Here is a 22,850-nt window from a genome sequence, read left to right as displayed (position 1 = left end):
CATTTGTAAGCTCTAAAGCATTATATAATTATTGGGTAATATTATTAGTCACTCATAAAATATTTGTGAGGCCTACTATATTCCAGATCCTGTGATGTTACTGGAGAAATGGAAGTTTTCTTTCTTTCTTTTTTTTTTTAATCTTTGGCTGTGTTGGGTCTTCATTGCTGCACGCGGGCTTTCTCTAGTTGTGGCGAGCGGGGGCTACTCTTCGTTTTGGTACACAGCCTTCTCACTGCAGTGGCTTCTCTTGTTGTGGAGCACGGACTCTAGGCACGCGGGCTTCAGTAGTTGTGGCTCATGGGCTCTAGAGTGCAGGCTCAGTAGTTGTGGCGCACGAACTTAGCTGCTCCACGGCATGTGGGATCTTCCCAGACCAGGGATCGAACCCGTGTCCCCTGCACTGGCAGGCCCTGTACCACCAGGGAAGCCCGGAAGTGGAAGATTGACGGAGGCATAGCCTTGTTCTCAGGAGAGAGGTGCTGAAAGAGAAATTCACCCTTTTCCTTGATCAAGAGAGAAAAGGCAGCAAGGACAGAGGGAAAGGCCTCTGTGGCCTGCACAGGCATCCAAGTTCCTGGCACTTGGCCCTCCCTGGGGGATATCTAATACCTTCCCCCCACCAGCCATCAGCTGAGAGCTCTCCCAGACTACCTGATACAAGGCCCCAGGGACAGGGCTGCAGGATGGATTTCCAAATCTTCAAAATAAGCAGACAAAGGAATCTTACATCAAATAAAAAATGACTTGAGTGCAGTAGGGAAGGAATTGCTCTGAATGATGGAAGAGGTTGTCAAGGATTTCTAGATTTCTGTGCTTCTACTGAAAGTGGATGGAAAAACCCAGATTCTCTGATTTTCAGCCCAGCCAGCCAGGCTTCCCTCTTTTAAGCTCCTTTTGTCTTATTTCCATTTGAGAAGACATAAAATGAGTAAGGGGTGGAAGATTTCTTGCCCAACCGTGATTCAGGAGGAAGCTCAGCCACAGAACAGGCAAGTGTGGCATCGCCCAGAGAAAAAAGACTTGTAGAGACAGGTCTCCGATAGATCCACCCCAGATTTTGCAAAGAAGGCACCTCCTTCATCACAAGCTCTAAGCCCTTCCAAGTTCAGGAAGAAACTACCTGCTCCGCCATTGACAACTTGGCACAATGTGCCCAGCAGGACCAGTGTGAGTAAACCAGAAGGTTTTCTGCAACATGACCCACGGGGACAGTGCAGGTCCTGTTTGCAGCCTGAAGTTTGTGACTCTCCTGGTGGTCCTAGGTCCGGAGCTCCTATTCGTGGGAGCCGGAGTGCAGCTTCAAGAAAATGGGTATAATGGATTACTTGTTGCAATCAATCCTCAGGTATCCGAGGATCAGAACCTCATCCCAAACATTAAGGTAAGTGGCAAATATGAAGTCAAAACCATTATCCTATTCGAACAGACCTGTAGCCTTCTTTAAGGAGTTGCCTGGTTTGTATTTGAGCAGTAAGGAAAGCGATGTTTCTCAAAAATAGCAACAAAAATTATAATTAACAGCCAAGCCAGTTCGTTCACCTAATTCTGTGTAGTCTCAGCTCACAGACTGTTGATGTAGCCCTCTTTTATTTGTTGTTGTTGGTTACTACTAATTTTAGCTTTTGTGTTTAACTACATGGCTGTTTTTGGGGTAGCAACTTAAAAAATAATCCATTGTGGCAACAGAGACCAGATGTTTGACTGATGAATAAGCATGATTGTGCCTATTAAAATTATGTTGTTGGATTCCATCGTGAGGATGGGAATTCTCAGACGGAAAGAGAGTTTGAATGGAGTGCCAAAGAGCAACATTCTTTCTTTTCACCTGAATGTTCTGTAAAGCAGTTGACTATTTTCACCTTGATATGGTAAGGCAGGCCCATAGCTCCATTACTTGAGTCTCCCTTTGGTATTGCTTTAGTGAAATCAGTATTGTCATAAGGTGTGGTCTTGGAAAGGTGTGATGTGAAAAGGATTTGTTCGGTAAAAGCTTAAACGTCTTTCACAAAATCTGGAAAATTATATAGGCAAACCCAGATGCACAATTAGTGTCCTAAAATCTCTTCCAGATAACCGTTTGAAGTTTATTTATTTTGCTCCTAGGTTTTCCCAAAAATCTAATACTGACTCTAAAAGAAATGGGCTCCTTCAAAATATCTTCATTATTTTTATTACTGCTTATTCAAGTATAACCGGAAAACCAAAATATTAAGAATTTACAAGTGATAAAATAAGCTTTTCTTTTACTTGGTTACAGGAAATGATAACTGAAGCTTCTTATTACCTATTCAATGCTACCAAGAGAAGAGTGTTTTTCAGAAATATAAAGATTTTAATACCTGCCACATGGAAAGCTAATAATTACAGCAAAGTAAAACAAGAATCTTATGAAACGGTAATTCAAGATTTCATTAAATGAGTTTAACTCAAGAAAAAAATATAATGTGTTCAAACTTTAAAAGTGAGAACTTAGACAAAAACAAATTAATATTAATACACAAACAATATTATTGAAAAGACTGTTATGTGCAAAATGTATGGAAATGTAATAAATGAATGAAAATTATGGAGTAAAAAATAAGCAAAATGCCATTGCCCAAGCGGCCTCTCAGAAGATCTCTTTACTATGTAACTTACAGAGTCCTTTCTGAAATTTTTGGTTAAGGACCAAGAACTAGTTTTATTCGACTGAGTATGAGCTGTAAAGGGAATAATTTCAGTTATGACTATCCTCATTTCCTACCCTGTCAGAGACAGTAAACATACATGTACAGACAGAAACCTAAGCCACCCATGCATATAAAAATATGACTTTCTTGTCCTGCAAGAGTGCACATTAGCAGAATTTCACATTAGCCCCAGTCCAGGACACTGTGTTTGAGGAGCATGTTGATAAGAAGCAAGGCAGAAAGCAGGGAAGAGAGGCATGGCTACCTTTTTTTTTCCAACCAAAAAAGAACCTTCAAAGGACTCTCATAAGCTGTAGATTATACTTACTCATCCATGATAATGTCTGGCACATACTGGTATGCATGCTATAAATAAATGTTAAATAAATTTGGCAAATGACTGTTTGAAATGACTGTGAGCAAGAGTCCTAGCAGCTACCAGAAAGGGCAGGAGCAGAGGCACTGAGAATATAGCTCAGGGCTTCAGCAATAGAGTGGGTTCAAGATCTGTAATTACAGCTCAAGTAGAAGGGCTGGGACTGTGGTAGTTTCCCCTTTTCCTTATTTGTGTCACTTGGTATGAATTTTCCTAAGATTGTTTTAATTCTTAGATCTCCTTTGAAGTTATTGAATGATATAGCAATCTCGAAGACACCCCAGTGTCCTAAAGAAGTTAAAGGGGTCCTTAAAACTATCTGATTTATGACCAGGTGAAAGCATTTGATGCTTGGGCATGGAGATAGGAGCGATAGACGAAGGGATAAATTGGGAACAGAGCTATTGTTTATTAAACTTCAACTAAATGCTAGGCATTCTGTATATATTGCTTAATTCTCAGACACCTAAAATTCGTTGCTGTTATCACAAATTAGGAAACTGAGGCTCAAATATGGTAAGGATTTTATCCCAAGTCAAACAGCTGGTAAGTTAACGAGCAATTTGAATTCATGCCTGTTTGATTCCAAAACCTATGCTCTTTGCTCTAAGCTATACTGTCTCTAGCTACCTTACATAGTTGTCATTAATCAATCTGGCCTTTAGTGGGACAAAAAGTCTTGGAGATAACCAACACCAAAACCAGGTGCTACTCCTCATCCTAATGGAGAAGAGAGAAATAAATAACTAAAGCAAAAAATGACTGAACAGAAAGATTAAGGGAGTCACTGAAGGCTGTTCATATATCTGCTAGATACCAATTCTTTTAACCTCATAATGTCAATCAAGCAAACACTTAGCAAATGATCATTACATACAGGAACCATGCTAGGCATGGCAGAGGACACAAGGAAAAGCAAGATAGTTCCCCTCCTTGTGAATCTACAGTCTAATGTAGGTGGGACGCAGGGGAGGGGGGGAGGGGTAGGAAAAAAGTACATAAGAGCTGTATTACTATGGTCCGTAAGGTAGTGTATAACCCCAAACAGCCTGAGTATTCTATCCCATGCAGTGTACTCTTTCCTTTTTGTTTCAGGACAACTTTTCAGACATAGAAATGAGGTTTTGTCCAAGTGAAGACTATTCAAGGGCATGATGTCTGTAGCCCTTTTCACAGGTGTTGCCTTGCAAAGCCCTTGGCTTGAATTCTTATCTTTCTAAAAAAAAATGCTAATTATTATAAAAATAATTCATGCTTGTTGCAAAAGGACAATGTGGAAATATGGACAATAAAAAGAAAATATTACCTTCCACTATTCCTCAGCAGTGTGTACTCCCACCCACCCCCCCCACACACACACACCAGTACACACGTAGTACATATAGTGATCGTTATATATATATTTATAAGATCATATTAGATCTATTGTTCCATAATCAACTTTAAAAAAAAAATTAACAACATACTTAACTTCTAAGGGCAAGTCTCGAGACAACATATTATCTTTCTTCCTCAAAATAAAAGGAAAAATGTTGTATATAAAACTGTGTTCTCTAGATGGTTATTTGAATAGATATCTACTTTAGCTTCTGACTTAAAATATTGTGTTTTATAAATAGTAATTGAAATGGTCAGGGTACAGTATGAAATATAACTTCAATAGAATAACTGTTTTGCTGATCTGATTGGTTATGGGAATAAAAGGACAAGGCTTAAAAGAAACATATCCTATTGTCTTGCACTGATGAAAGAACCCACAGAAAGTTGTTCACAAAAGGCTGTAACATTTTACAGTACAGCTCTGAATGATGTGTAAATGCTCTTAAAATTTCTTCAAACTTTTTAATTACATTTTATCGTGATTTATAATGTCAGAATTTTACAGTGTTGACTTTTGAGAAAATTTTAATCTGGAAAATGGGAAGGTCAAATGAAAGTAATGAAGCTCCATGGAAATTTGATAAGCTTTTAAAATATATACGCTTTTGAAAGTGACAGATAGTTTTGTTGATATTTAGTTGTGAATGCATTTTAAACTCCATCTAAAGGCATTTAATTTTTTAATCTGTTTTTAAATTGGGATACAATCCATACAGAAAAATGAACACATATCTTAAATGTACACTCCAAAGTGTTTTAACAAATGTAGATATTTATGTCACCAACATTACAGTCGAGATGTAGAGTATTACAAGGCATTTCTTTTAATTTAGGCAAATGTCATAGTGACTGACTGGTATGGGGCACGTGGAGATGATGCATACACCTTGCAATACAGAGGGTGTGGAAAAGAGGGAAAATACATTCATTTCACACCTGACTTTCTACTAAATGATGACTTAACAGCTGGCTATGGATCACGAGGTAAGTTTGACCAATCAAGAAATAGACAATGGACAGCACTATTTACAGTATTCTGTGCTTAATGCTAAAAGGGACTCAGAGAACCTGAAACTTGCCAAGGACTTACCATTGGGATGAGGAGATAGGCCACATGCCCATGAAAAGATGAGGGACAAAGTGAGCCAGAAAGGGTTAAGCACCAGATTAGTGGCCCAGACAGGGCATGCTATAAGAATTCAGTGAAGAGGGAGAGCATTTTGAGCTAAAGGTGGTCAGAAAAGGCCTCACAAAGAAGAGGACCTTAAGGTTGAATATAATTTTGATAAATGGAAAGAAGGGAGAGAAGAGTGGGAAGAGTATGAATAAAACCGTGGCAGCAGAAGAATCCAGGGCATATTTGAGAGATGGGAACAGTAGACCCCACTGATGGTGCAGAAAGACTGTGGGCAGTGAGTAGCGGGAGAAAATGCTGAAATGCACACGGGGTAGGTGATGGAGAGCCTCAAATGCCCAAATGAGCAAGTCACAACTTAAGGTTTATAATCATAGGAGTGAAACCATCCAAGCAGGGTTTTCAGAAGCTGAATCTGGCTGTGTGGATAATCTGACTCCCTCAGATCAATGAGGGAGAAACTGGATATCAGGAGAATAACTAGAAGTCCAGGTATGAGGCCATGAGACTTGAGTAAGATTGAAGGCAGTGAGATGGGAAGGACAAGAAAGAGAGTAACAAGAACAAGAGAATTTTCTATGTGCCAAGTGCTGTGCTATTTGCTTTTCAAATGTTATCTTATTTAATCCTAACAACTCGAAGTAATGAGAGATATTCCAGAAGGGAAAAAGTATGAAACAGAGGTCAGAACTGCTTCAGAGTGAAAGGCAAGGAGTGTGTGTGTGGGCAGCATTAAGGAACACACCAGGTTTTTGGCAGAAATAGAAGGGACCAGTTTAAAGGGGAAATCCACAAGTCTGGATTTAGGCAAGTGACTGTGAGGAAAGTGGACTATGCTGGTGGAAAGACCCAGCCTGTGGCCGGAGAAGGATGACTAGAGTTTGACAGTGAAGCCAGCGTCATAGGTTTGGACATTGGCATTTAGTGGATGAGATCTGAGAAAGAAACTGTGGTGAGAAAAAATGAGTAGGTCAAGGGCTAACTATCCAATTCTTAATTTTTTGTTTTTGATTTTAACGTATAGCAGTGCCTTTCAAATGATGTTTTCACTTTTACCCCCATTTAAATCTAAATAGATTTTATTATCCTCTGAGTAACTAGCAGGAAGTGGAGCCACACACTCTATAAAACACACTTTATAAAACATTTTATAAAACTTTATAGAAATGGCTTTTTTTCCTGGTAACTCTGAGGTGCTGATAATCTCTGCACAAATATATGACTTCACCAGCACTTCTAAATTCCATAAGTAGGCAGAAACTTTTCCTTAGCACTTTCAGCTTAGACTGTTCCCCTCCCTTCCTATGTTCCAAGGTCCAAAACTTGCATAATATGCCACAGCCTGAGTCAACTCAGCAAACATTTCCTGGGTTCCCAGATCTTAAAAGAATTCAGGAAGAAAAGTGTACTTGGGGAGGAGAGTTAATCTGGAAAATTTCTATTGGGGAGAAGTCAGTTTTTAGCTGAACATTGAAGAAAATACAAGATTTAGAGAGGTAGAGATAAACTTATAAAGGATTTGATGCTGACAATGAGGATTTTCATGAGCTAAGAGTTGAAGATAAACATGGAGAATCAGGAATAAAATGAAAGAGAAAGGACCACCCAAGCTGGTGAGAAGGTTCTATGATCCTTTTTGCTCCTTCTTCCCTCCCTGGCCCCAGGGTTTCAATCATTGCTCTAGACAGGAGAATTATCTACAGGAAAAAAAGTGGCAGGCATGCCTGGATAACACAAGCTGAAGAATAGGAAAGCTTTATTTGCTGGTTTGGTGTCTTAGTCCCTTTGGGTTACTATAACAAAATATCGTAGACTGGGAGGCTTATGCACAACAGAACTTTCTCACAGTTCTGGGGACTGGAAGTCCAAAATCGAGGCAGCAGCCGAATTGGTGTCTGAGAAGGCCCACTTCCGGGTTCATAGACAGCCATCTTCTCACTGTGTCCTCACATGACAGAAAGAAGGAAACTCTCTGGGGTCTTTTTATAAGGGCACTCATGCCATTTATGAAGGCTCCACCCTCATGATCTAATAATCACTCCCCAAGGCCTCACCTCCTAACACCTTCACATTGTGGGTCAGGATTTCAACATATGAATTTTGGGGGGACATACACATCCAGTCCATTGAATTGAACATTCAGTCCATATGCTTCTTTTCCTTTCCCAGAATCCTGAACTTATAGGCATGTATAAAACTGAATAGAAACCCTTAGGCAGCTTCCTTAGGGAAATGAGAGAATGTGAGACTCCTCACTAATTTCAAACAGATATGCAACAGGTAAATCACTGGTTTGCACTTCCAGGACTAAACATATTTTCACACTGCCTCTTTTACGACGATGGGGGTAAAGCAGAAGGAGATGGGAACGGGATGGGGAAGAGGAAAGTGGAAGGAAGAATTGCATGTCAACCCTTCGGAATGAGTATATATAGTCAGGTGATGTTACGTATTCACTGATTAGCAAGGTCTGTTGCTGAAATTTTAGGAACTTAAAACAAAAACTCTCTCTTCCACAGGCAGAGTGTTTGTTCATGAATGGGCTCATCTCCGTTGGGGTGTGTTTGATGAATATAACAATGAGAAACCTTTCTACATAAATGGGCAAAATCAAATTGAAGTAACAAGGTTAGTGGATTTTTTGCATGTTTAAAATTCACTGTTTATTTTTTTTACTCTAAAATAGAGTTTATAATGGCAGCAAAACTTAACTGACAATTGTCAGTTTTAAAATTTTATTGGATTTTTTAAAAAATTGGTAAATATTTAGGTGGTCAAATGCCAAAACAATATAAAAAGTTATACTCTTATATAGCATACTCCTACCACTCTCTTCACCCTGTTCCCTTTCATCCCCTCTAGATCACCATTTTTATTAGTTTCTCATTTATTTTTTCTGTGTTTCTTCAGGAAAATTCAAATAAATATGAATATATATTTTTCCTCACTCTTTTCTCTTTTAATTGCATAGTGTTCCATTGTATGGATATACCATAATTTTTCAACCAGTCCCTTATTGTTGAACAAATGAGTTGTTCACCATATTTTGTTATTACTACAAGTCATAATGCTATAAATAAGCTACTTCCATTATATGCAGGCAGATCTGTATATCTATTGAATAGCTTCCAAGAATTCCAGGTCATAGGGTAATTTTAGCTGTAATTTTGGTAGATATTGACTGATTCTTCTCTCGAAATTTAGATGGTTTTTTATCCCATTGACAGCATTTGAGACTGCTTATATAGGAAGGAATCCTTTTAAATATTATCATTAGATGTTCATTCTCTTCTTCCTCTGATGTCCAATGGCAATGAACTCAAAGGAGCCCTGATTCAGGATACCACCACTCATGCCCTTCCTCGGGCCTCCAAAAGTTCATGTTGATTTCTCGGTGACTTTTGCTTTGACCCTGTTTAGCTGGTAAAGCCCTTGGCAATACAGAGGCTCTCATCAAAATCAAATGCTTTAAAATCAAGTGGAGTGCATTTGTAAATTAATGACCTTTCTTAATAGTTTTTAAAATGTCTTCTGTGTATCTAGCAATCTACGATCCTGGAAACAAATTATTTTATGAGTCAATAAGAAAGAAACATAAGTATTTCTAAAACAGACCCAATGTCTCTTCCTATTTTAGGTGTTCATCTGACATCACAGGCATTTTCTTGTGTGAAGGAGGCCCTTGCCCCCAAGAAAACTGTGTTATTAGCAAGATTTTCAAAGAAGGATGCATGTTTATATACAATAGCACCCAAAATGCAACTGCATCGATAATGTTCATGCAAAGTTTATCTTCTGTAAGTATGGCCTTAGAATAACAAACTCTTACAAGATTCCATCTTTTCCCAAGATAGACTGATATGTTTTAAGTATTTAAACAAAAAGACAATTAAGATTCACTACATTTGGGACTTCCCTGGTGGTCCAGTAGTAAAGAATCCACCTTCCAATGCAGGAGAGGAGGGTTCAATCCCTGGTAGGGGAACTAAGATCCCACATGCCAAGGGGCAACTAAGCCTGTGCACCACAACTACTGAAGCCCACGCTCCTAGAGTCCGTGCTCCGCAACAAGAGAAGCCACCGCAGTGAGAAGGCTGCGTGCCACAACTACTGAGCCCACGTGCCTCAACTAGAGAGCCCGTGTGCTGCAAACTACAGAGCCCATGTGCTCTGGAGCTCGTACACCACAACTAGAGAGAGAAAACCTGCATGCCACAACTAGAGAAAGAGAAGCCTGTGCACCACAGTGAAAGATCCCGCGGGCCACAACTAAGACCCGACGCAGTCAAAAAAAAAAAAAAAAAGAAAAGAAAAAAGATTCACTACGTTTTAGAGCTTGGGGAACCTTAGAGTTCATCTAGTTTTTACTTTACAGATTAAAAAAAAAAAACTCAGCGCCCCCCCTCGACAGTCAAAGCTGATCAGTAAAAATTGTTTCCTTTAGAAAAGCGATTATTTGCTCTCCAGGGAAGGTGATTTAACAAGGGGAAACCTGGAGTCTTCAAAATAAATTGCTTGTATGGTAGTGCTCCTATATCCTTTCACAGGAAAGTGTACAGGGTTAATGACAGGGATGTAACGTATGATTATATTGCTTCATTTAAGGTAGCAAACCACTCTTATTTTAATGGAATTCCCTAATTCTCTTTCCCTTGTTTTGCATATTCTAGAACTTAAAAAGAAAAGTCAGGTGTTACCAAGGGAAGTCAACTAACCCTTAGATTTGCAGGTTCAGAAACTCAGTCTTGTCAGTATTCCACGCTAACTGACAAGAGACTTGTGTAGGAATCCAGAACACATTTTTAAAATTATTTAAAATTTTAAATAATTGTCATGGAGATCTGACACTCGCATTCTTTAGCCAGTTCATTTTCTCTCTGACAGAAGCAGCATGGAACAGCCAAATTCTACCCAGAGGCCTATTTTGAGAGTGTGGAATCAGAAAGGAGGGAGTTAGGAGATGCAGAGATTTAGTCACATCAGCCTTCATAACCTGATACATTTTTCCAACTTCATCACATCTGTGGGTCACGTCCTCTCCATTGAGCTGGGAACACTGTGGGCAGTGTCTCTGTGAAGTTTTCTGTTTCTATGACTAACCCAATGTTCCTTGGATTGACACATTCTTTTTTTAGATAATTTTTTTTCTTCAGTCTGGTTTTAGTCAAGGCTAAGAGCCATTCTGTAACTTCAAGGTGCTTTTTCATATTTCTTGTCCAATTCATTATGGTTTTAATTTAATTTACAGCTTTAATATCTGAAGCCAAGCTAATTCCATGTTATTTCATCCACATTGTTTGTGGCTAGGTACAATCTTTGTGGTCATTTGAAACACCTACTCATTAATATCCAGTCAGCAAACTTTTACCATCTCCTAACCATAGTCATGAAATATAAAGAAAAGAGTTAAAAACAAACATACAAACAACAACAAAACAGGTTCTATCATGTCACCCCATCCTACTAAGAAACTCATGTTCTTATGCAATTATTAACTTTTTGAAGCTTCAGCTTCCTTTTCTAAGAAATTAGAGTTGGGGCTAGAGAATCTGTAAGATTTCTTTTACCCTAAGCTTCCATAGCTCTGTTAGCAGGAAGCATCTACTGTTGGTAGGAATATAGCCACTGGGAAGTAGATAACACATTACTTTGCAATGCAAATCATGCCTTTAAAAGAGGTGTTGCCTAGGTTTAGTATTATTGTATGAATTATGGCTATATCTCCAAATGGGGAGAAAGATGAGGAAGTAGATTTGTTTTTCTCCTTATCCTAGTCTTACAGAGGTCAATATTTGAACTAGCTCAATATATGTTTATTATAGGTTAATCCATAGATAAAGGTGCAGTGGTTATTAAATATGATTCCAAGGAGTAGACTGATCAAGATAACATCTCCTGGGGTGTTTTCTTTAACACATTATCATGCTAAGGAAGGTGAGAGTTTGTTTTATTTTTTTAAAGCCTAAGATATTTATACACGGTCTACTCTCTCTTACCTAAGCGCAAATAAACTTTAATAGAGGTTGACCTCAGTTACCACATGGGTGCCAGAGTTTCAAGCAAAGGGTGCCAAGGTTTATCTATAAATTCAATGGCATTTTTGAAGTAAAGAAGGACATAGCTGTAGCACTTCTGATTTCTCATGTTTCAGCTCACCTTTCCTCTTACCTTTAGTTGTTTGAGAATGAGAAGTATGTCTAGTATGAGAGGAGTACTTTTATTTTCTGATTATTTTCTGAGTATTTTTATTTTATTCTTTTTCGAGGTGGTTGAATTCTGTAATGCAAGTACCCACACCCAAGAGGCTCCAAACCTGCAGAACCAAATGTGCAGCCTCAGAAGTACGTGGGATGTAATCACAGACTCTGACGACTTTAATAACAGTTTTCCCATGAAAGGGACTGAGCTTCCGCCTCCTCCCACGTTCTCTCTTGTACAGGCTGGGGACAAAGTGGTCTGTTTAGTGCTGGATGTGTCCAGCAAGATGGCAAAGGTAACATTTGAACCAAAATAGTTGTAAACCATTCATCACTTTTTTCTATCAGTTTTTAATTCTTTTTCTTTTCAGAGGGTAAGGGAAGGGAAGGGTGAGGCCAAACGTTTGGAATAGTCATGGGCATCATCTCTTCTTGGGGATGAGAGAAACAAATTTAGAATGCGGCCCAGAAATTGAGATAATGCAGATAAATGAAATCCACAGGTAATTCCCAGCCCTCATTATTGCTACTAATTGCAACCTTTTCCAACCAAAACCCTTTCCAAAACTCTGACATGTAGCGGAAGGCTCCTTTCTGACCACATTCCACTCACTGGTAAACAACCATGGCCCAGGCAATAGACTGAGTTTTCAGTGAGTGTGCATATCCATTATATGTGTATTTTCTATGTCACTGTGTACAGAGAAACATCTCACTCATCTGGCAATCTGGCAGCCTTCCAGAAACCCATTCTCCAAAGCTCCAGAATTCTTAGACAGTAATTAGAGGTTTAGTCTCTGGAATCAGGCAGATGTGCTTTAAGTCCTGGCTCCTTCATTTACTGTCTGTGTAATCAAGAGCAAACAACCTCTCTGAAGCTCAGTTTTCTCATCTGTAAAACAGAGATAACAATACCTATTTCACTGTTGTGACAGAGCCAGTTCATACTGGCTCACAGGAGTCAATTGTTAAATTTTCAGGAAATTTGCAAGCCAGTTGTAAATATAGTCATTATTAAAAAATAAACTATGTAGAGTTATAATTAAATAAAATATATTGAAATAAGCATAATAAATGCTCAAAACTCATTACTTCCTAATTATTTTTCTACTATTCTTACTATTATCTATGCCCAGAGTCAGTAACTACCTGCTTTTGCATAGCCTGCAAATTAAGAATGGGTTTAGAAAAAAATCAAGAGAATAATAAAATTTCAGGACACATGAAAATTATATGAAATTCAAATTTTAGCATCCATAAGTAAAATTTTATTGGGAGAGAGCAATGCTCATTTGTTTACATATTATCTATGGCTGCTTCAGTACTAAAATAGCAGAGTTGAGTAGTTGCAAAAGACAAAATATATGTCCCACCAAGCCTAAAATATTTACTATCGGATCTTTTATAGAACATGTCTGTTGATCCCAGATCTAGGCTCCTGAGGTTATTTCTGGTCTATCATCTCTATGAGTCTGCTCCTACATATCTCTTTCCAACTTTGCACTCAGCGATGTCAGGTTGACAGCTTAAATCAGCCACAGTGAGAATATTTACCCCATAGAAATTGCAACAAATCTAGGGTTCTCCCTCTCTCTCTTTTTACCAGAAAGCCAGTTTTTAAACTTTTACCAGGGGACCACTAACTACTTCACAGTGTTGTTGAGAGGGAAAATGAGATACTGAATATGAAGTTTTTGGTTTATAAGTGGCAACTGTTATTTTATTATAGTACTTGTCCTAAGGGAGAGTTTATCCTCTTGTATTCTCTGGATCAGTAGTCCTGGACAATTTGCCTTTTTTGGCTTGTCTCTAAAATATGAGGAATACCACTAATACATTCAGCATCTAGATAATTTTGTAATCTTGCCTACCTGCAGTTGACTAGGGTATGATCTTCAAATATGATCTCAGAGTAATTTATATTGACTATCTGCCTCTGTTGAGCAAGAACAGATGGAGTGAAAGGGAAAGATAGTTGTACTTGAAAGAAGACCTGAGAGAAGTAGAAGAGAAATAAGCCTAAAGTAGCAAGCTCATGGCAAAGAAAACTTCTCTCCCTTTTCCTGCCAATAGTGTCACTGAACCATCACGACCATGCATTCATTTATCAGGTGCCTATACTGTGCTGGCTTGGGGGATACAGAGATGACAGAATAGAGTCTGCTTTGAAATGCTCACAATCTGATGAGGGAGACAACACACACATGTGAATAAACACAATACAATGTGACAAGCCTCCACAGAGGTGTGAATTGCTGTGGAGGCATTGGCAGCATCTGGGTTATAGGAGAGTGATTGAGGAAGACTTCACTGAGAGGATGAACTTGGAGTTGAGTCTTGAAGCATAAATAGATATTTGCCAGTTGGGTGAGGTGAGGGGAGGCATTCCAGTGAAGACAATAGTGTATGCAGGTGGCTGAGAGGCAAAATTAGTAGAATTTTTTCAGGGGAAGTACATCAGTTGGTATGGATATAACTAACACTGGCTTGGGCTAGAAAAATGACAGATAAGATGAAAATGAATGATGAAATGAATGGTGGTATGAATTTGAGAGAAATTTAAGATGTATTGATATGACCTGTTCAAGGATACGGAGGCTGGTAACACAGGAGTAATAAAAGAGAGTTCCAGGTTTCTGGCTTCACTAGTTAGGAGTAGAGGTCATGACCATGATGTTAGCAATACTTAGTATTTACTAAGTACTTACTATGTACCCATTTTGCAGATGAGAAAACTGAAGCTAAAAGAGAGAAGAAATTTCTCTATGGTCACATTACTAGTAAAAGTTGAAGGCAGGATTCAAAGTCCTTGTTTTATCCACTCTACCAATTTACCTCTCAATATTGTAAGAGAAACAATATTTGGGAAGGGAGGCAATGAATTCAAAGTGTATAGAGTTTGAGATATCTGTGAGAGGTTAAATTGGTGGTGTTTCCTAAGCAGTGTGAAATGCAGGTCCAGATGTTAAGGGAGATGTCTGGGTTGGAGATAGAGACCACAATCATCACTGAACAGGTGGTCATTGAAGCTCAGCTTGCTGCTCCCACAGCCTTCAAAACAAGTGGCCCTAATGAATTCATCACTAGTATCACCTGCCCAAACGTGGTCACTAACATTACTTTATACTTATTCAAGGTGTAACTATTGTCATATACATATCTCAGTTGATCCTCACGGTAATTCTATTTTAGCAAGTAAGAAAGATTATTATTACCCTCACTTTACAGATGGAATGCCCAGCCTAAGATAAACATGATAACAGAGAGTAGTGCCAGGATAGATGCCTGACTGCTGTTCCTCTCTACCATAAGATCTTTGCAATGTTTCCTCTTACCCAGGATGAATTTTAAAAGAAGCAATTACAAACCAAGTCTCTATTGGTTCTACAGATCTTTGAATCGAGTAGGAGAGAAATGGTGGATGTATGTGTTCTTACAGAATGGTAAATCATGAACAGCTTCTTAGGGGCAGAGTTCCAAACCACACCCCCCACGCCGAAAAGCATTCATTTTTGAGTCTGCAATTAATCAAACAATATTCTAGCATAGTGTCAATCTTTACAACTCAAAAAATCACAGTCTGACATCTCTAAAGAATTAGCAGAGATATTTGCTAATTGAGTTACTTAGTTATACTTTTGTCTACCAACCAAATGTTGTTACCTTTTCTTTTTCCTTCCTGCAACATAGGCTGACAGACTCCTTCAACTGCAACAAGCAGCAGAATTTTACTTGATGCAGATTGTTGAAATTCATACCTTTGTGGGCATTGCTAGTTTTAATAGCAAAGGGACGATCAGAACCCAGCTACACCAAATTAACAATGACGACGACCGAAAGCTGCTGGTTTCGTATCTGCCTGCCACTGTGTCAGCTGAAGCAGAAACCAGCGTCTGCTCAGGGCTGAAGAAGGGATTTGAGGTACAGTAGAGCACCCCAAGCCTCACCATCACTTTCCTTTCCCTCACTTTGTATCTGAGGTTGCTTCTGATTTGGGGCAATCTGTTACAATATGGTCATGAGTCTCAAGTATAGGAAAGTAATGATGGATTATCTTTAAGGTCAGGGACCACGACTTTCTCACCACTGCATCCCCTGTGCCTAGTAAAGGGCGTGTAATGGTTGCTTAAGAAAAATTTGTTGAAGGAATGAGTAAATAAATGAATACAATGATCGAGGCTGTGGGACTTCAGCATCATCAGAAAAATTTCTAACAAACACTGTCCTATCCATCTGGGACTGTTCCATCTGTGGCCGTTGTTACCCTTGGGTTTTCCAATCAAAATCAGCATGTCTGGCCTCCTGCCTATAGTCATACTAGACCTCAAGCATATGAATATCAGTTGTTAAGGTCAGAGGTATGTTTCAAGAATAACGGAGTTCATCTAAATCAGCATAAGTTTGGATTCCACATTGAGGATACAGCCATGTGTTAAACATCTGGTAGCAGGCAGAACACAATTGCAATTGTTACTGCCTACAGCCAAGAGTTTCTCAACATTGGCTGCCCGTTGAAATCAGCTGGGGATTCAAAAATTCCGATGCCTGGATCTCACCCCCAGAGATTCTGATTTAATTCATCTTGGGTGTGAGCTGGTCATTATTAAAAATTTTTAAAGTTCTCATCCAATTCCAATATATAGCCAAGGTTGAGAACCACTGCTCTAGGTCCTTTTATTGGCCACTTATTGGATCTCAGAAGCAAGGATCTCACCTAATAACGTTCTCCCACATCCTCTATGATAGACACTATTCTAAACTAGAGGTATCTCATAGTGATTTGAACAGGAAGAAGCCCTATCCATGAGTAAGCAGGCAATGGCATGTAGGGTGACAAGTGCTGTGATGGGGTGAGGTGAGGACTGAGTGGAGATGGGCATGGAGAGTGTGGGAAGTTACAAAGGACCTGGAAGAGGAATATGCCCCCCTGGTAGGGAATTTGGAATGAGAGTGAATTCTCCTGCTCAATAAGGCAATCTGAATCACATTTCCTTCCAAATGAATGATACCCTGTGTTCAGATGGTTGAAAAACTGAATGGGAAAGCCTTCGGCTCTGTGATGATACTAGTGACCAGTGGAGATGACGAGCACATCACCAACTGCTTCCTCACTGTGCTCAGCAGTGGTTCAACTATTCATACCATTGCCCTGGGTTCACCTGCGGTCAAAAACCTGGAGGAATTATCACATCTTACAGGTAGGTAAATTTCTAGCAACATATTTTAGAGCATTTCCTTTCAACTTGAATATTCAAAGAACCACCATGAAACTCAGATTATGTCAACAGAATACATGGCTTAATTGAAAAAACTATAAACAGTTTTCTTAAGAAAAAACACACACAAAAATCATTGCTAAATTCTGTCAAAAATTTGCTGACTTTTTTATACTTTCCTTAGAAAGTGCCAGTTATATACATCTAATGAAAATATTATTATTACTTCTTTGTTAAACCAGCCTGAGCATGTACAATCATGGAGCTAAAAGTATGTTTAAATACACTAACTTCTATGATAAGGAGACATACAATATTACACACATATCTTTTTTTGTTCTAAATGAGGCACAGAATAATTTTATCTTATATTCCTCACATTGAATAAAAAATGCATATGCTAACTTGAAAACTGAAAGCTAGGTTTTATTGAATTATGTTTGAAAATAATGTTTTCAGAATGTAAATGTAAATATATAGCAATATAAATGGGCAGCAATTAACTTATATTGTCTAGGAATTACCTTAATTAAATATTTATTGATTTCAATAAATATTTATTTTCAATAAATATTTATTGAGTCTTTATTGCATACTGGGTAGAGCTCTAGACCCTACAATTACAGCCGTGAATAGAACAAACAAAACCATCTGCCTTGGGATGTGTGCTCACCATGTGGTCGTATAGGTTGCCGAGCAAAGCAAGTCAAGCACAGCTCCTGCTTTCCCCAAACTCACCCTCTTAAGCAAAGGAAGTTTGTTAGAAAAGGCCTATCATTTTATCTTTTGTTTTACTTTATACATTTTAATAGCTAACATCCCAATTGTGTATTTCAGGAGGTTTACAGTTCTTTGTTCCAGATAAATCCAACTCCAATAGCATGCTTGATGCTTTCAGTAGAATTTCCTCTGGAACCGGAGACATTTTTCAGCAACATATTCAGGTCAGAATTTCCTCAATATTATATTTACAGATAGGGGAGAGGGGAGAGGGAGCAAGGAAAATAGATGAATTGTGCTGTCTCATTAACCTTATTTGAGTATGTAACAGTCCTTGTTACATTAAAAGAAGGCTTTTAATGAGCTTCTTGACATCACCAGAACCAGGCTTCATCTTTACCTGATGTCTCCTTCTCAGCCCTCGGAGTCATTTTCTGTAATTGCTACTTCAGCTTTTCAAGGACTATAGCAGAGTTTGCTCCTTCCTTGTGGCTCAAAATGGGGTTGGGTGTGGGACATGGGGTAGAGGTAAGGCCCAGAATTAAAATAAGAATCAGTGGCTTTAGTTTTAGTTCAAACTTGCCATCAATCAGAATCCATTTTACTTTGCTTCTTTAAAAACTTCCTTGAAGCTCCTCCCTCATATAAAAAGTATCAACTATTTCGTTCAATGCTAGAAATTCCTAAATATCTCTCCAACTACCACAATTTATTTGATTTTCTCACAAAATCTTCCTTTAATGAAGCCATTTTTTTCAAAGGGCCAATTTTTTTTTTCTTTCCAAGTACTTTAAAGATATTTTGAATATAACTGAATAATGTTTTGAATAAAATTTCACATGCTGTTTCCTCACAGATGGTAAGTGAACCTGCCAAGTTAATGGCTTGATAGGAGCAATGATATCAGTAAATTATTCTTAGAAAATATTTAACATGAAGATTATATGTACAGAGTAAAGGCAATAACCACAATTCTGTCATTAGAAGTGGAAAAAGGTGAATTTTAAATGATAATGTATATTTTAGATTAGACTACAATTGGCTCTTCTGAATAATCTTTCTACCCTTGATTTTCTCTTTAATAATATGAAATAAAAAGAAATGTTTAAAAAATTAAAACAAATTTAGCAAAACATTATTCATATGACTCAAATTGGTTCCCAGACTTGGCCACCTCTCCCCAGTTATTTGCATGTCATTAGCCCGTCTAGACTGTGGGCAGAAACTACATCTAATCCCCTTCAACAGCTCAGAGCCCAGCATGGAACGTGGCACAGTAATCAGCAGTCCACGGACACTTGTTCAATTGAGTTGAACAAATAATCCGCAATGTCTTTGCTGTCATCCACCAACAGAATTTTACATTCTTTACAAGTCTGAGCAATTTTACAGTGTTGCTAATGTCTTTATTTAATAAATATAATTTTTCTAAGTTATTTATAGACTGGTATTCTTTGTGAATACACAGCGATTAAACGCAGGGGTTCTGGTGTCAGCCAGCCTGGGCTCTATGCCTGTTTCACCTCCTTGCTATGTGACCTTGGACAGCTTACTTCCCTAAGCCTGTCATTTCATCTGGGAAATGTGGGTAACAATAGCACTTATCTCAGAGGGTTTTCATAAGGATTGGGTTAGATAATACATGTAAAGCATCTAGCACAGTGTCCGGCATCTGTATGTACTTTGTGCATGTTACACACACACACACACAAGTGCACACACAGCTTATTTAAGTGCACACAGTTTAAATCATGACTAAATGATTTTTTTAAATGTACCAAACCCCGCTGAAACCCAATGTCTGATTTCTTATTAAAATAAATAAAGGTATCTGGACAGATTATACACAAATTAATTAGAGCACATTCACAAAAAAAGTCAAAAAAAAAGCTTGTTTTAATTGCTACTCTGAGGCTAATGTTGATTTGGATAAGAGAGAAGTATGAGAACAGCTAAAATCTCTTGATAAAGATTAATGAAGTGACACATGTACTAGCTATAACAAAATATTTTATATCTACTGTACTTATAACACTTTGCTTAAGCAAAGTATTTTTACATGAAAAATAATTTATGTAAATATAGGATATGTCCAAGTTAAATAGTTTTTTATTTTTGCCAATTCATTTTTATTTGTCATAAAAATAAAGGAAAAATGGAATGATTATGCATATGCTAGAAACTTTCACATGTATATTCTCTCGAACAGCTTGAAAGTATAGGTGAATATGTTAAACCTCACCATCAATTGAAAAACACTGTGACTGTGGATCACAGTGTGGGCAATGACACTACCTTTCTAGTCACATGGCAGACCAGTGGTCCCCCTGAGATTGTATTATTTGATCCTAATGGAAGAAAGTACTACACAGATGATTTTACCACCAATCTAGCTTTTCGGACTGCTCGCCTCTGGATTCCAGGAACTGCTAAGGTAGGTATTGTAAGCTTGTTTGTAATGACAACGTTTAGTCAACTACGTGACTTTCAAATGGATCAACAGAATTAAATGCATTGTGTAAAGGAAATCCTATTCTGATATATCAAAATTTTACTTTAAATTTATGAGGGATTTTTTGAATGTTCAAAATTTAAGAGGAACTACTAAGGTATGTTCAAAACTTTAAATAATGGACACCAAAGTCTTCTCACTTCAACAGTGGAAATTAGTATTTATGTAGTACAAATAATTTCTTTTTGCTTACTTCCTTCTTTATAAAATCTGTATAGAATACTTAGAAAAAACCCTCTACTTAGAACTTATAATATAAATACATGCAATACATATGTTTTTGAGCACCTACTATGTGCAGGGTCTTGTTCTAGGTGCTTTACAATAAAGTGCCATAATAAGAATAAGAACAGGGCACTCAGAGCACACAGGAGGCATGTGCAGGCAGTGGGGGAAGGAGAATGCTTCCTGGAAGTGAAGACATCAAAATGGAAATGTGGAGGCCTAAGGGGCCAGAGGTGTGAATAACATTCTGGACAGAAGAAACAGCACATAGGAAGGCTGTGCTTTATTGCCTGAATGCAATCCCTCTTCAGGTCTGTTGGCCCTCCCTCCCCCGCCCCCCGGATCACTGTTGATAGACTCTGCTTGGCCTTCCTTCCTCTGACCTAGCATCCTTCTCTTCAAACACCTTTATCAGAGTGATCCTTCCGAAGCACAAATCTGATCAAACCTGTCTCCTACTCAAAACTCTTTGATGGTCTCAGGATAAAATCCATGTGGTTATTAATATATACTAAGCCCTTCACGTTCTGGCTTCTGCCCAAACTTAGCTCTTTTTAAGAATTATTTTTTAATTTAGAAAAGCTTTATTTTTATATTTTTAAAGTTTACTTTCTGTTTATAGTTTTTACAAAAGATTGGCCACATTCCCCATGTTGTACAATACATCCTTAAGCCTATCTTACTCCCTAGTTTGTACCTCCCACTCCCCAACCCCAAACTTATCTCCTAACCCTTCTCCCAAACACCCTGTGCTCTGCCCCTACTTAACTTTTCTCCTAACGCATCATGTTCTTTTCACACCTGTGCACAAGGACCAGGAACACTTTACCTACTTCTTGCTGCTTTTGCCTGACCTCTTTGTCTGGATTAGGTGCCCTGTATCGAAGCACTTCTTACACCCACAGAGAAGTTTTCATGTGGAGGTTTCCACCACGTGTCTGTTACTAATGTTATGATTACAAAACAAAACAAAACAAAACAAAACAGAAGAAAACCCAGATAGATAGATAATCTTGATGCTTGAACTGTGACTTCACTGGAAAATGGTAAAGCACATGAATCCCAAGAAGAAGACTGGATAGGGTGTGGCATCTTAACTTTCCAGAGTCAAACCTTAACCCACTGATTTCTCTCTTCTTCATCCTGCTTGACTGTGTTCCTCCTGCTACTTCCAGGATCTAAGAAGGAGCAGCAGCAGGAATTAGGAGAAAAGGAATACTTATGTACAATTTTATCAAAAGAACACATTTCTGCTACATTGTAGTTTAAGCTTTTTTCTTTCAGACATTCTTTTGCAGGTTTCCCGCAGGCAGCCCAGACAGATAAGGAGAATGGCATTCAGCAATACTTCTATAAATTACTCAACATAGACATTGTGCAATCCTCATCTATTAAAAATAGTGTTGCTTTTCTTGGTCCCTAATAGTGTATGTGGGTTTTGTTGCTTGAGATGTCTGGGCATGGGAGTATTGAAGGAAGTGGAGGGAAGGAAGGATACTGTTGCCTTTTATTACAGGTTATCCACATAAATCATAATTGTCCACTTAATTTGCTGTAATTTTCTCCATTATATAAAAGGAATAAAAACATTGAACCTCCTGTAGGGTGAAGGGGCTCAGATTAATATTTGCCAAGTACTTTGAAGCTGGACACATCGTTATCCTCTAAAAATGTGAATCAAGATGTGTCCTTCTCCAAAAATAAATTCAGGGTCTAATTCCCGAAAGAGTTACCTAACAATGAAAGTGGGTTGTACAGTGAAAGCCATGTAAATACTGAATTTAGTTATCTCTTAACCAACATTACTCTTCCTGACATTCTTTTGTAGTATTTTAGAAAATGCAATATCAACAAAACAAGGACAAAAAACCCTACGAGGTTAAGTTTACACTTTAAAATGAGGGTTGATTTTTTTCTTCACACTTGACAAACGAAGTCTTTGTTTTGCAGCCCGGGCTATGGACTTACACACTGAACAATACCCATCATTCTCCTCAAGCCTTGAAAGTGACAGTGACCTCTGGCGCCTCCCGCTCAGCTGTGCTCCCTGCCACTGTGGAAGCCTTTGTGGAAAGAGACAGCACCCATTTTCCCCATCCTGTGACAATTTATGCAATTGTGAGAAAGGGGTTTTATCCCATTCTCAATGCCACTGTAACTGCTACAATTGAGTCAGAGACTGCAGATCCTGTTACGCTGAAACTTTTTGATGATGGAGCAGGTAACAAGGAATATCATGTAATTTTTCATGTTCTCAAGAGCTGTTCTGATGCTGCAATATCAATATTAAGTTTATCTTTAAAATTCTTCCAATTCAATTATTTTTCTCACCCAATCTTATGAGATTCTCAAATTCTCATGGACTCACTGACATACAAAGTAGCTACAGGTCTCCATCTGCACAGGGAAAGCAAATG

At 38.3% G+C, this 22,850-nt stretch overlaps 1 protein-coding gene across 3 annotated transcripts in view; it reads left to right on the top strand.

The window, feature by feature from the left end:
• Positions 1-1,043: 1,043 nt before the first annotated feature.
• CLCA2 (chloride channel accessory 2) overlaps positions 1,044-22,850 on the top strand; it is a 37,335-nt gene continuing 15,528 nt past the window's right edge. Inside the window, exons 1-11 of one of the 3 annotated variants that reach the window (XM_082408154.1) lie at positions 1,046-1,384; positions 2,261-2,398; positions 5,262-5,412; positions 8,083-8,191; positions 9,201-9,360; positions 11,829-12,056; positions 15,451-15,681; positions 16,781-16,958; positions 17,814-17,920; positions 19,906-20,130; positions 22,384-22,654. In XM_082408154.1, the coding sequence (XP_082264280.1) occupies positions 1,199-1,384; positions 2,261-2,398; positions 5,262-5,412; positions 8,083-8,191; positions 9,201-9,360; positions 11,829-12,056; positions 15,451-15,681; positions 16,781-16,958; positions 17,814-17,920; positions 19,906-20,130; positions 22,384-22,654 (1,984 nt within the window). In that variant the 5' untranslated portion in view covers positions 1,046-1,198. Of the gene's footprint in view, positions 1,385-2,260; positions 2,399-5,261; positions 5,413-8,082; positions 8,192-9,200; positions 9,361-11,828; positions 12,057-15,450; positions 15,682-16,780; positions 16,959-17,813; positions 17,921-19,905; positions 20,131-22,383; positions 22,655-22,850 lie in introns of all 3 variants that reach the window. The other 2 variants (XM_082408156.1, XM_082408155.1) reach the window with 2 other exon arrangements.

Source organism: Balaenoptera borealis (genome assembly GCF_965194805.1).
Source record: "Balaenoptera borealis genome assembly, chromosome: 1".
In the NCBI taxonomy this organism is placed as follows: Eukaryota; Metazoa; Chordata; class Mammalia; order Artiodactyla; family Balaenopteridae; genus Balaenoptera; species Balaenoptera borealis.
The sequence above is the reverse complement of the archived record's forward strand: the minus strand, read 5'-3'. Positions and strand labels throughout refer to the sequence as shown.